The sequence below is a fragment of the Monopterus albus genome, unplaced genomic scaffold, assembly GCF_001952655.1.
Source record: "Monopterus albus unplaced genomic scaffold, M_albus_1.0 scaffold44.1, whole genome shotgun sequence".
Classification (NCBI taxonomy): domain Eukaryota; kingdom Metazoa; phylum Chordata; class Actinopteri; order Synbranchiformes; family Synbranchidae; genus Monopterus; species Monopterus albus.
In genome coordinates this window covers 621,457-634,834 of record NW_018127924.1, presented here as the reverse complement: position 1 = coordinate 634,834, position 13,378 = coordinate 621,457, and the positions used below count along the sequence as shown (strand labels likewise).

The window sequence follows — 13,378 nt, the reverse complement described above, 5'->3', positions numbered from 1 at the left end:
CTCCTTGTGTGCCCTTTCACCTCAACCTCCAGACCCATGACTCTGGCCTCACCACACACTGAGGGCCAGCGGGGCAGCTGATAGCCTGCAGCCCTGCTGATGCATTATTAGATACTAACACCCTGTTTCTGTTTTGTTGCTTCTTGGTGTTGCATCTTGATTAACCACTGATTTTATTTAATTTATTTAATTTGTAATTACTCTTTTTTGGCATAGAGCAATACATAGATACCTCATTTGGCTACTGCTGTATTTTCTTTTATTAGCTTTGTTTTATTTATTTGTCCACTGTAGTTTTGGCATTACTGACTGAACACACTGCATTTTTTACTTTAAAAGGAAATCAGTATAAGAACTGAAAGACATTTTTCTGGTATTTAGAAGTGCCATTTAAAACAAAGATCTTAAGAAAGATCTTAACATAATTAACTGAGAAACCTGGAGTATTCAGACATGAGACCCTCCTAAGACTTTAAAGTAATGCCATGTTGCATTTGTATTGAAGATTCTTCCTCATGTAAAAAAAAAAAATGTGACAAGCCCAGTCCTTTTGCTGCCTCTACAAAGACTGTTTATGCATCTTCTTGTTTGTTGTTTCTTTCCCTTGAACTGAAGTGAATCAAGTCAGCTCCACGGTTTGCCTTCGAAGCACAGATGAACCACTTGTTTGAACTTGTCATCCCACTGTTGAAGCCTTGAGCGGAACCTTATTCAAACACACCAGATGCCATAAGTAACTCGTCCTGTGCAAAAATGTGTTCTTGCACCCCCAAATAACGACGGTGTTGGATGTGCAGCTTTGTCTCCATGACATCTTCAAGACAGTCTATTAAGGTTTTTCAGAAATGAGCCCTTTTCTGATCACGTTTCTTCCAGTGCTGGTTGAACTCAGAGTAGCTTCCCTCCCAGACTGGAGATCAGTTACCCACTGCACATGCATCTCACCTGGAACTCAACACAACTCGACTTGCTCAGGGTTTTGCAGGTCTCTTATCAAGAGGGGGACGGGGAGGAGGCAACTGCATGCGACGCATTGCTAGGATCTACAGAAGGAGACTGTCCCTCTCCGCAGAATGTCTCTCATAGCCACATGCTACCTAATGTACTGCTTAGTCAATGCCTTATTACTATGCACAAACTATGCTAAGTGACCAAACCAACTCCTGTTCCCATCAAGTGCATGGTGTGCTTGTCTTTGAATGCACTGTCCAATCCCTTTGCCTTTTTGTTGTAAGGAACAACTCCAGCTGTCCTGTTTTTGTACGGAAACAAAGATCGAGTGACTTTGAACATTCCATTTCTTTGTGTTTGGTTTGTCTACTTTGATTCTGTATGGTGACACAAATTGTGTTTGTGTTTCAACATTTTGAAAGATAACAGGTGCTTTTCTTACTTTAGCTGATTTGTATTTTGCTGTAAGTGCTGTAAGACTGTTGATAAAATTGTTTACAATTTGTTGCGACAGCCATTTTTGGGAAGACTTCATTGCTGAGCCAGATTTTGTAAAGGCTTTGCTGTATTGACCTTTTTGATACATGCTTGTTGCAGTTACAGTTTGAATAATAAAACCTGTTGTTGACAAATGTTTGACTTTCACACAGGTCTGTGCTGGTAGAGGAGAATGGGGTCAAATGTAACACTTTTTTTTTTTTCTTTTAAACTCTGATACCCAATCGTATTTAAATATGTCACTTCCACAAGTATGACAATGTATTATATGAGTAGTCGGCATATTTTGTCTGAAGACAACTTAACATTGTTCATGATCCATGTTGGGGATTTTTGCTGGTCTTGAATCCAAAATTGGTGATGGGGGTGATACATGTGTCAAAGTCTGTTTGCTATCTAGAGGAAAATGTGTATTACTGCAATGGGGCACAGTGTAATTGCTTCTAGTGTAAGGATTTGCAAGGCCTCATTGATGCCAGTCATTGTCCTCTAGGGCTCCGGAGCACCTGGATGCAAGCTGGGTAGTGACATATGGTGGGTTAAGGGTCCTCTATTAAAAACAAGGTTGGCAGGCTTGAAACACCAGTTTAGTGCTTTAGTGAGTTAACATTGTGGGCTGCAACTTGGGGGCTCTTTTTTTTTACCCTTTATATGAGTTTACATTTTGAAACACTAAGAACAGCAAATTAGCTTTTAACCGCTATTAACTATTGGATGTACTGACAAGTATCACTGAATTACTTTAATACTGAATAATTCAATTACAACCCTGATGATTTTCAGACAAGGTGTAAAGTGCATATCATAAATATGAGGAAAAAAACTCAACTACGAGTTCAGGATACAAGTTTCATTGAACAAAATAATATAATAATAACAACTGGTATTTTGACTAACAGTTTTAGCATTGTCTCAGATTCACTTCACCAATTCAAATGCAGTATCATGGATAAGGCCAACAGAGGTCGCCATTTTTTTTTACTGTCAAATACGTTGAAAGTAAAATATTTCCATCACAATTGATTTTTAGTGATTCAGTGTTCAGAACGCCTTGTTTAATCCACCACTATCCCTGACGTGCGATAGCAAAACAACACATGTTAATATCCATATTCTACCTTTTCCAACTAGTTTTTGTAACACAATGTACTGCGGGTGTAGTGTGGGCGGGCTCATAGTTCTATTCCAGTGTATGGAGGGAATGGAGCGCCACTGTTGGGTATTTGTATTGATTGACAGAAAAATCCACCAACTAAATTTGAGAAACAAAACTATCTGTTGGTTGTTTTTTATGTCAGTCGATCAAATTACACCGCCCAATCATATGCCCGGAACACTGTGGATGTTCGTTATGTGTACCTACCTTGCCCGGCGTAGCTGTGGCCAATTTAAAATGCCTGAATCCTTATGGAAAACTAGGACGCCTTCAATCACAAAACGGTTGTACCCATTCATGTGTCACAAAACCCGAACTCAGTGTCTGTGCGCACAGCTGCTAGCAAGAACCACAGTAAAGAAAGAGGGGCAGGCCTCATTACATACTGAAATTAATTTGTTACATTTGTTTTTGAAGTGATACTGGAAAATAGCTGCTTCTTGTTACGTCGTTTTGACTGAAGTAATCCGAGGTTATCTCATGAGTTTACAGAAAACGGACAAAAAGGTAGGCTATAATTATTAAGTGATGCTAGCTAGCCTAGCTTAGCAGCTGAATCGCCACCATACCACAGGGCGTGATTTGAAGTGATGTTAGGGGTCATAGAAAGTCTTTGTCATAAATGAGTATTTGTGTTTTGTCGTCTGAAAATTGCTTGCGTGTGTTAATACCAAAATATATGAATGAATCGTGTGACTGTAAGAACTTGCAACCAAATCGTGCTAAGTTATTTGTTTTTTTCGTATGATAAACGATAATGTTATAGTCAGTACGTACAGTCTGTATCGTTACAAGACTCACTGTGTCATTCCTGGACTCCGACAACAAAAGTAATATTTTAACTACTTTGCAGCTTGTCTATATTCTGTGTTATTGTAAATCTGAGTATTTACCGGTGATCATAAAAACAAGGCATTTGAGGGCGTCACACAGGACATTTTTACTTATTTACTGACATATTGTTATCCAGACAATTAAGTGAGAAGCTCTAGAGATTATCAGATAATGACATAACTGTTTGATACAGCCTTGATATATAAGCTCACAGATTTGCCTCATATTTCCTTTTTCAGTAAAGTGAAGAGGTTGGTTTGATGTGTGTGGCATCAAGACAACTGGCACCATGAGTGCAGAGGCAGATGCACTGACTGTGGTGAACCAGCTGCGAGACCTTGCTGCAGACCCCCTGAACCGAAGAGCCATAATAGAAGACCAAGGCTGTCTGCCAGGTCTCATCCTTTTTTTGGACCACCCCAACCCACAGGTTGTTTACTCTGCACTGTTGGTAAGCAGCATCTATGTCTGTAGTACATATAGTTATATCAAGGATTGAATACCCAGTAAAATTATTATGTAAACATTTCCCTTGAAATACCTGCTCTAGCTAGTTACATTTGTTTGGATTGAATAGTCAGGTTGTAGGACTTTGGACACATTTTGTCACTGCTCTGTGAAATTCATTAACCCTCACTCTTATTTCTTTATGCTGCATTTGTTTCTCACATGGGGGCTTTGCTGCAGCTGCACAAGAAAAAACAACACAATGATATTGATTCTTCTTTATCATTCAGCAAATATCAGTTAGTTACACAATGAACATTGCCTGAACATGAGCTAGTTGTTGCAGTGCTACAGGTGCCAGAATCTGACGGTCACAGAATACGGGGCAGCATCTGTGGTAGGCTGCAGTTGAGCGCTCGATAACACCAGTTCTTACTTCAACATGTTGGACAGTAGATAAATATTTAAACAAAGGACTTGTTCGTCTTCTTTCTTCATGAGTACCTTTCTACAGATATTGTATTTTGCAGTTGCACTGTTATTTACTTCACTTCAGAGCAGTTAAACAGGTCTGCCATATTTCTTTACACCTTTTTTTTCCAGACTTCTTTTCTATGGAACACATAATATGTAACCTAACATTAGTGTACAATGGCATTACTGTGTTATTATGAGTTTTTCTACATCAGCCTCTCTTTGCTGATGCTTGTAGTGTCAGAGACACTACCGACTTGATAACTTGATAAGCAATTTTTGGCCGTGAAGCACAATGAATTCAGGTATTGTACCAATTTGGAACCAGATTCAAAATTTAACCAGCAATTGGAGCCCTGTCCTATCCAGAGTTTGTGTTTCAGTGCCCATCTAATGGCCATTTTCTCCAGTCATACGCTGACACATGGTGGCATTGTAAAACGAGATTTAAGACATGGTGGAATGGTGGCATCTGCTGTCTGTTTTGTGGAGTAAACACAACAGAGTCTTAATGTAGCAGCCTCTTGACTTTCTCCACCATCACCACCCTGTTAGATGTACTGTACAAGGCATGTACTATGCCTTGTACACATTAAAGTGGCTGTAATAATAGTTGCTTCTCGATGGTAACCTGTGATGTGTAAATACAGGGTCAGTGTGTTCTTGTGTGTGAAATGTTATGTAATATTTTAGCACTGCACATGCGCACCCTTTTGAAAAGCTCTCATAATATCACAATAGGCCTGTCAGTTTTTAGCACTGGATAGATAACTGTTGCCCTTGTCCTTGCAGGCCATGCGCTACCTGGCAGAATGTCGAGCCAACAGGGAGAAGATGAAGAGCGAGCTGGGCATGATGCTGAGTTTGCAGAATGTCATGCAGAAGTAAGTTCCTGTCACTTCCACATCTGACACACACACACACACACACACACACACACGCTCACTGTGCACTTTCTTTATGTGAAATCTCTAGGATTTCTTTTGTTGTACATGTACGATATGCACCTGTCTGCAGATTTTCCAGGCAGAATGATATGCTTTCATTTGCCATTTCAGAATGAATATGATTAAAATTGAATTAGAATAAGGAGGTCACTTGATAAATAGATGTTTGTGCATGTCATAGAATTGAATGCTTTCTGCTACCTCTCTAGTTTATAGTCCATTTGTATGTTTTTATTGGTGTAAGCTTATAAATGCTTATTTTGTAGTGTATACTGAAAGTGTTTTGCTTGGTTGTTTGGTTTTAGTTTGATACTCATTGTTGGCTTTTGTAGAAACATTGTACACAATTTTAAACATTTAAAAGAACTTGATAAACACATTCTGGTTACTCAAAGTGTTAGAGGGAGGTTTGATATGAGGCGGTGATGTGATTGTACTCAAAGGTTTGTGGCAGTGACTGCTGTTCGTCATTAGCACCCTGACAGGAATAGACCCATGTTCAAATGGTTAAGTGTTGCTTGTATGATTTAGTTTTTCCCCAACTTGTCTCCCTGTGTCAAAGCTCTTGCTCACCCTGGAGTAAGTCAGTCACTTCAGCTAATCAAGCATGGCATCAAGAGGAGCCCTGCAGTACCTGCAACAGCTCTCCCTGCTTACAGTCCAATCAAGGGACTTTGGGTAGAGGTTGGTCATAGCTGAACAGAGTGGGAACACATAGCTGAGGGGGAATGTTTAATAGCTGCACAAAACGTGTTAATACTATCTCTATTCCTGCAACTCATTAAGAACTGAAGCTGAAGTGGATGTTGCACTTTATTTGACACATAAAATGCTGAAACAAAAAACAAATTGAAGCAAATTGTTTTTTTTTCTGAAAAGCTGACAGGCTTCCATAGATTCAGAGAAGGGATGTGTTGCAGAGCGCCCGAGAGCACCAGGCTCTCTGAGGGCAGCCATGCCAGACAGCCAGTGTCATAAATGGTTACTAGCAAAGGAGTGGTGACTTGGTGACATGTAAAGCAATGTAGCCTGGAGGGGAATCCCAGGATCCCTCAGAAAGGATCTGTTCTGGCATTGCAAAAGCATCTGACCTCATCCGACTTCAACGAAAGCTGCTGCCCACCAAAAATTATGCCCTGCTTTGTTTTGTTTGTTTGTTTTTTTGTTGTTGTTTTTTTGCTAGAAGGGCAATAACAGCATGACTGAAAGTGCTGAAAGGTTTTAATTAACATGTGTGAAGGTTGTGTTGTAGCACAGTAGCATTGTCTTCTGGTACACTACATAGATGTTCAAAGAATATGGGGCTAAACGGACTCAAAGATTAACAGCATGTCTAAATTAACTGTGAAGTCAGGTGGTGATAAGGCTGTCACTGTGACTCCCTGTGTCAGCAGCTCAGTTTTAGGTCTCCTAGCACCAGACCAGGAAGGACATGGTTAAATTCAGGCCACATCCATTGGAAATTGCAAAATGGGACCTTAATCAAGTTAAGTTAGAATTTATTTTTACAGCCCAGTATCACAAATCACATACTTGCCTCGAGGAGCTTCATGAATTCAATTCAGTTTTAGGCACAGTTCACACTTCTCTCCCACAGCGGCATACAGACGCCATGATTTGTTTGTGTTTGCATTGGTGTTGGATTTCAAAAAAAATTCTTGACTTAGTAATGTGGCCATTTACAAGTGCACAAGATTCTGTTAACCTGTTCTTTTCATCAGTTACACCTACATGGAGCTGCGTTCCACTTTTAGTTTTGTTACACATATGCTTCCAAAAACATTATGTAAGCACAACAGATGGTACTGAACGTGTGCAACTAATTAAGCAACACAGGATGCCTAATTTATTTTCATTTGTCCCCTTTTCTTTGCTTTTTTTTTAAAACTCTCACTCACCAAAGAGGTACATCACCTGGGGAGACCAAGCTGCTGGCCTCTGAGATCTATGAGATTCTGCAGTCAGCTGGTAAAGAAGAGGCTGAACAGGCAGAGGCAGCTGCTGCCTCCTGCCGTCGTAAAGCCCACTTCTTTCTGGGCTCCAACAACAAGAGGGCCAAAACTGTGGTGCTGCACATTGATGGCCTGGATGACTCTGTAAGTGTTCACAGTGTGCGTGTGAAAGTCAAGAAAACTCGAGCACAGAAATAGTTTTTGGGACATCATGCTTGCTGCTGTCATATTCACAGTGTGTCTTAGTGGTGTCTGACTGGCACAGGATAGGATGGTGGAGAGGTCCGTTTGTAAATGTCAGACACTGAGCAGTAGGACAGTGAACAGTAAGACACTGAGACTGAACCTGAATGCTGTTTTGCATGAAGATTGCACCTAGTCAGATTGCATCACAGCAGACAGACGGCGTCTGGTGGGCTGCACCACTATCCCTACAGCAGAAACACACATCATTGTGGCAGCTGGAAACTATAGCCATGTTAAACTGTTTTAGTAATTGGCATGTTGTATGTAGCAGTTATAGGGTTTATTTGGGCCCACGTTTGACCTAATTCATCTGTTAATGATTCTGCATTATCCACATTTCATATCTTATATAATGTAGCTTGAAGCAACAATCTTTTCTTGACAAGTTGACCTTGTCTCACACTTTCAACTGTTTCCTGTCTGTTGTCAGACTCGAAGGGGCCTGTGTGAGGAGGCCTTGCTAAAGATCCGAGGGGTCATCAGCTTCACCTTCCAGATGGCTGTCAAGAGATGTGTTGTCAGGATCCGCTCTGACCTTAAAGCTGAGGTATGTGTTTTTCCACCACCCTAGATGTCAGGGATACATAATATTTTTGTCAATGCTGTTAACAAATGATTATTAGTTATTTTGTCAATGCTGTTAACAAATGATTATTGGTTGTTATCTTCATCAGTGCAGTTTCTTATGTGTACAGTTTAATTTATGGAATGAACACTGTTTTATCAGTACCTGTCCTGATTGATAATTAAACAAAACATGCTTGTGTTGATGCTTAATGTGGGGAATCTGCTCCCTTCACAACATTGTCATCGATGCTGTTTGTGTGATTATAAATGATGACTAACAGACGTATTTAGGATTAACATTTAAATTGAATTTAAAAGTGGTCCCTGATGGACTAGTAGCTAGGATTCAGCGCTCTCGCCACTGTGGCCCGGGTTCGATTCAGGGTTGCGTCAGGAAGGGCATCCGGTGTAAAACGTGCCAAATTTCCACATGCGAGTCATCAGCACGATGATTCGCTGTGGCGACCCCTACCGGGAACAGCCGAAAGTGACAGACAGATTTAAATTGAATTTAAAAAGCTAGATTAGTGTTCGATTTGTAAACAAGTGTGCTGACTTTCTTGAATGAAAACACAAGTCATCTGTTTCTCCCACAGGCGTTGGGCACAGCAATTAACTCCACCAAAGTAATGAAGGCTCAGCAGGTGGTGAAGACAGACAGTGGAGGAGAGGTAAAAGTGTAACCTTGTAGCTGTTATAACCTACAGAAAGACTTGTTTATTTTATTTGAGATTGGGCACCTGAAAGGCCAGTGTGCTCGCTGTATGTTGTGTTCATCTCTGTAGTGTGTAGCCCTCACAGTGACATGATTAGCTAGTCACATCACTGCCTCAGCATGCAGGCTAGTTGCTTTTTGCAAAACATGACTGTACACTGAAGCAGGGTTTGCCTTCCAATAATCTGCACAAAATTCTATAAATTGTTGCTGATATAGCTGAAAGTGGCTAAGGTGACATTAGTAGTCATATACAATGTTACCAGCAGGGGTCAGACCTGGCTCAGTCATGGATTCAGGCTGTTTTACATTTATCCTGGAATCTTATAAATTGGTGTTTTGAACAGATTACACTCTTCATGGTGAAAAACGCTTTATTCTCATTGCTGTATTTTTTTTTTAAATATATCTTTATCTTTGTTCAGCTGATGGTCCCTTTCCAGGAAGACTCTGTGGTGCTGGTAGAGGAGAACACAGACATCCCAGACTACCTGCCTGAGGAGGAGAGCCCGTCCCGGGAGCAGGACAAGGCGGTCACACGCATAGGTTCTATCACAGACGGCATGGGCTGGCTCAGCACGGCTGCCAACTTCCTGTCTCGCTCCTTTTACTGGTGACCACTTCCTGTACTTCTCCCAAGTAGTACCATCCAGCTGTAGCCATAGTGTTCCTCAGCCTAGTCACAGACTTAAGTCCTGCCTCTCAGCCTTGCAGTAGTAGTCTGTAGTCGCCTCTGCAAAGCTCACACAGTCTGGCCAGGCAACAAGTGCTGGACTGCTAAGCAAAACCTGGAATAACTTTAACTTGTGTATATACAGAGCTACAAACCCCACTACTGGCTGGTTGTGCACCATATACTAACTGCATATGTAACTTACAAGACAGCCAGAGAACTTTAAATCAGCCAAAACCAAATAGCAATCTGGAAATGATAGTCAACATATGGCAGACTATTTATTCAGAGAATGGTTTGTGTATGTTATTCTCTTCCCACTTCAGTTTTTTTAGCATGCTATGAGTCTTTTGTGTCAGTTGTGCGTGATCTGATGTAATGCATGCCTTTTTGACATTGTAAATATTATTTATTCATCATTCATTCAATTGATTTTAGAGCTCCGAACATGTCAGTGTTTCTAGCAGCAGCTGGGCTCCTCCCAGCTTTTAGCTCACTGAGGGTCATCACTTTAGTAGAAATAGTAAACTAGACACCAGCAAGAGGCTGCAGCCCATTCACCCCTTGGCTCATGTGCATATGATTATTGCATAGTGAAAAAGCAATTAATTACCTAGCAGGCTGATTAATACATTACCCCTCACTGCAGTCAGTTGTTTCTGCCACTAGTCGGGACTCTTTCGATGGTAAGAATGTAAGAAAAATCAAATTTGAATCCTGCAGTGGCAGTGAATTGACTGACGACGCATTATGTTACTTGCACAGACTTTAAGCTACCTCTGTTTTCAGTGCCCTATGTCATATCAGTATTATGGTAGTTTCAGTAAAACGCTAGATCTCCATGGTGCAAACAAACCTGTTGGCAGATTGCTTGTGTTTTGGGATTCCCACCAACATTTTGTAATATTGTACCCCCACATGCTCAATTTAATTTTCAATTTAGCCAGCAGTGTCCTTAAAGCAAAGAACGTGTTGGCGCACAATCACGCACACATACAGCGCACTCACTAAAGCTGTCCAATGAGCAGTAGTAATATACTGTTACAAGGGTGTAATTGTGTACATTTTGTAAATGCTGCCTAATTCCCTCTGACCTTACATGTAAAGGATTGCTGTTTTTTTAACACTATTATATTTGCATTTTATGTCACAAATTGGGAGTAGACAAGCAGCTAATGCTAACACTCTTAATGAGAATCTTCCTGATTCTTTAGCCCTTACAATTCTATGACTCGCATTAGGTTTAATTGTCTCTGACTTGTGTGAGCATTAGTAACAGTTATGATTATACAGTGCTGACCAGGCAACATGTATTGTTTTGATGGTGCAGAGATGTCACAGTTGGTTGAGGTCAAACTGAGGAACAGCACACAGTGACCTGAAATTATGGTGGCTATTCGCTGTAAAAGCAATAATAAATTTAGCATTAAATGCGGTGACTGTTGTTCAGCAGTAGCCTTCATAATAATGTTTTTAATTAAAGCTGTTAGTTAAAAGTTAGGATCATTGTCAGTATTACAGATTTCTAATAAATCTCAGTTGGATCACGCAGTTTCATGTTAATATTTGGTGTCTCTGTTCATACAGCAAAGAAAGAAGGCTTGACTGTTGTTTTCATAGAACTGTCCTCATGTTCTCCCTTGAAAAATGGATCTCGATCTCCGTGGGACTTCCTGGTAAGAAAAGGGTTAACAAAATGTAAGTTTTTATCTACTCTTTATTTACCACATCTGTAAGGTTGACAACTATGTCCTCAATAATGTAACTTTATGTGTACAGACTCATTGGTCAAGTGTAATATAATGTAATGCAGAATTAAAACAGTTAATGCAAATGATGATAAACTTAAAATTTGTCTGCTGTTCTTTATTCTCAGCATAATTTTTGTATCAGGTTTTAGTGAATACAGTTAGTGATGACCTGCAATTATACTGTCATGATCCTGATTCTCTGCTCTTCATAGCCATATCAGTGCTCCAGACCTCAAATCAAATTGCAAATTGATGGAAAATTCAGTTTTCTGTAGTGGTGTGTAAGTGATGTGCCCCAGGGCAATCCTGTGGCTGGGCCACCACCTCCTCCAGCTTCGATGCTGGTAGGCAAGCAGAAGGAGCAGCCAGCCACAGCTGGAAGCCCTGGAGCTGCTGTTGCCGCCGAGCCTCTGACAAAGATGCTGTGCCAAGCTGGGAGGAGGCCTTCACTGTGCTGCTGTATCATTTTGTTGAATTTTCTCCTTTTTGTGCACTTTAAGGGCTTCTTATCCATGTTGCCTTAGCAGTTAAGTTTTAAACCTCAGTTTTAGCCTAATATAGGTAAGGACATAAAAAAAACATAAGGAATTACAATATAACACAGGCTGTCTACATTTTAGATTTTGCAATTTTTGTGTCCCTTGGAGTGCCACGGATAACATAGGCTGGGTGTCTTTGGTCTGAAGCTTCCAAGCTTATACTTTTCACTCATCACCACTAGAGAGAGACATTAAGCCTGACAAAAATGTGTTCGGTCCAGAGTATAATCTCAAAGTGCCTCCTTCAAGTTCCTGTTTATAAATAGACAAATTAAGATTCCTAATGCTATCTAGAGTCATCTTTCTACACACTGCCTGGGCATTAATGTTAGGCAGTTTTCTGTTGTACATGATTTTCTCCAAGAGTCCATATGGTGACTTATAGTAATATTACTCCCCTCAGATGTTTTTGCACGTAAGAGGAAATCCTCTAGAGAACACAAAGGAGCACTCACCTCTCATTATCATATTAAAGCAATTGATGATTTTACATTCTTTCCTACTTGAGCCGCTTTGCAGTTTCCCCTTCTTTTATCCCACATCAGATAAAACTCAGACTGCTTTGTGCACAGTCCTCCTCCTCTCATGGTCATATTATAGCCCACATGCATATCAGCCTATGTGCATAAATGTGTTGTCAGTATCACACTGCCACCTGTGTGTATTTGCATGGTTAATCTGTACAGTGGGAGACGGCCTGATGGAGGGTAGATAGGTGCTTCTCCCAGCCCCATGGGCTCTTGAGGAATTTTATTGGAGGTTCAGCTCCCAGTCAGTGGGATCAGCCATAAATCCCCCTTAGAATGTGGCAGGAAATGATGTGACTCTGGCAATTTATGTCAAATAACTTTTGAGGATGTGTGAGTGTGGCGATCAGCGCTACCGGGGCAGCGATAACTCTCCGGCAGGGAGCTCCGGTGAAGATTTAATTGAGACATTTTTCTTTATCTGGAGTGAAACGCCGGCGCTGTGTTGTTGTGTAACAAGATATAATGTCTCTCTTTATACAGGGGTCAACATCCAGGATGAGGGAAGGTCACACACTGACTGTTTGAGTGTCCAATTTGCTCACGTAATACCCACTCTGCAGGGAGCTGGGTAAAGACACAGAGTATTAAGTTACACAGTCCACGTATCACAGACAGACATGCTGCTCTCTGCTGTATGAATACAGTGACTTCATGTGTAGCCTTTATAAGTGGAATGAAGTTAAGTAATTGGGCTGCTGTGTGTGAGATACATTTTCATCCAATTCCACTGTGGAAGTATTGCTACTACTTTATTGATGTTTTACAGTTGGAAATCAGTTATAAGCCTTTGATAAGAACCCTCTGTTTAGAGCACATGGCAGTCCAAGTTGTGTGCCTCTCCTCCCTGTCCTCTGTCATTCAGGTGCTGGACCTTCAGGTGTCCTTGGACCGCTCTCTCCTCTGGTTGTTGGTGCTTGTTCAGAAGTCTGGATGTTGATCTTTGTCCTTCAGGAGTCATTGCTTCTTATTTGTCCCTCTCCCACTTATTTTATCCTTTGTCTGTAATTGTGTGATTGCTTCTTATTTGTCCCTCTCCCACTCCTTTGTCTGTAATTGTGTCTCTGTTTCCTTTCAATATACTGTATGAATGATGTTTGG

General features: G+C 40.8%; 1 protein-coding gene across 2 annotated transcripts; it reads left to right on the top strand.

Moving 5' to 3' along the window:
* Positions 1-2,862: 2,862 nt before the first annotated feature.
* armc1 (armadillo repeat containing 1) lies at positions 2,863-11,320 on the top strand. Of its 2 annotated transcripts, XM_020600055.1 has the most exons (7): positions 2,863-3,112; positions 3,679-3,890; positions 5,153-5,244; positions 7,211-7,403; positions 7,936-8,052; positions 8,669-8,743; positions 9,213-11,318. In XM_020600055.1, exons 2-7 carry the CDS (start codon positions 3,729-3,731, stop codon positions 9,402-9,404), a joined length of 831 nt encoding a protein of 276 aa, XP_020455711.1. In that variant the 5' UTR covers positions 2,863-3,112; positions 3,679-3,728; the 3' UTR covers positions 9,405-11,318. The 2 variants fall into 2 exon arrangements, with proteins under 2 accessions (XP_020455711.1, XP_020455712.1); XM_020600056.1 differs by lacking the exon at positions 2,863-3,112 and having other exon boundaries at positions 3,697-3,890; positions 9,213-11,320.
* Positions 11,321-13,378: the final 2,058 nt, after the last annotated feature.

Excerpts from the sequence above, each read along its gene's own strand:
- armc1 (XM_020600056.1), top strand. The coding sequence starts at position 3,729 with ATGAGTGCAGAGGCAGATGCACTGACTGTGGTGAACCAGCTGCGAGAC. Across the intron at positions 7,404-7,935 it reads TTGATGGCCTGGATGACTCT|ACTCGAAGGGGCCTGTGTGA; the intron begins GTAAGTGTTCAC and ends GTCTGTTGTCAG. Across the intron at positions 8,053-8,668 it reads GCTCTGACCTTAAAGCTGAG|GCGTTGGGCACAGCAATTAA; the intron begins GTATGTGTTTTT and ends TTTCTCCCACAG.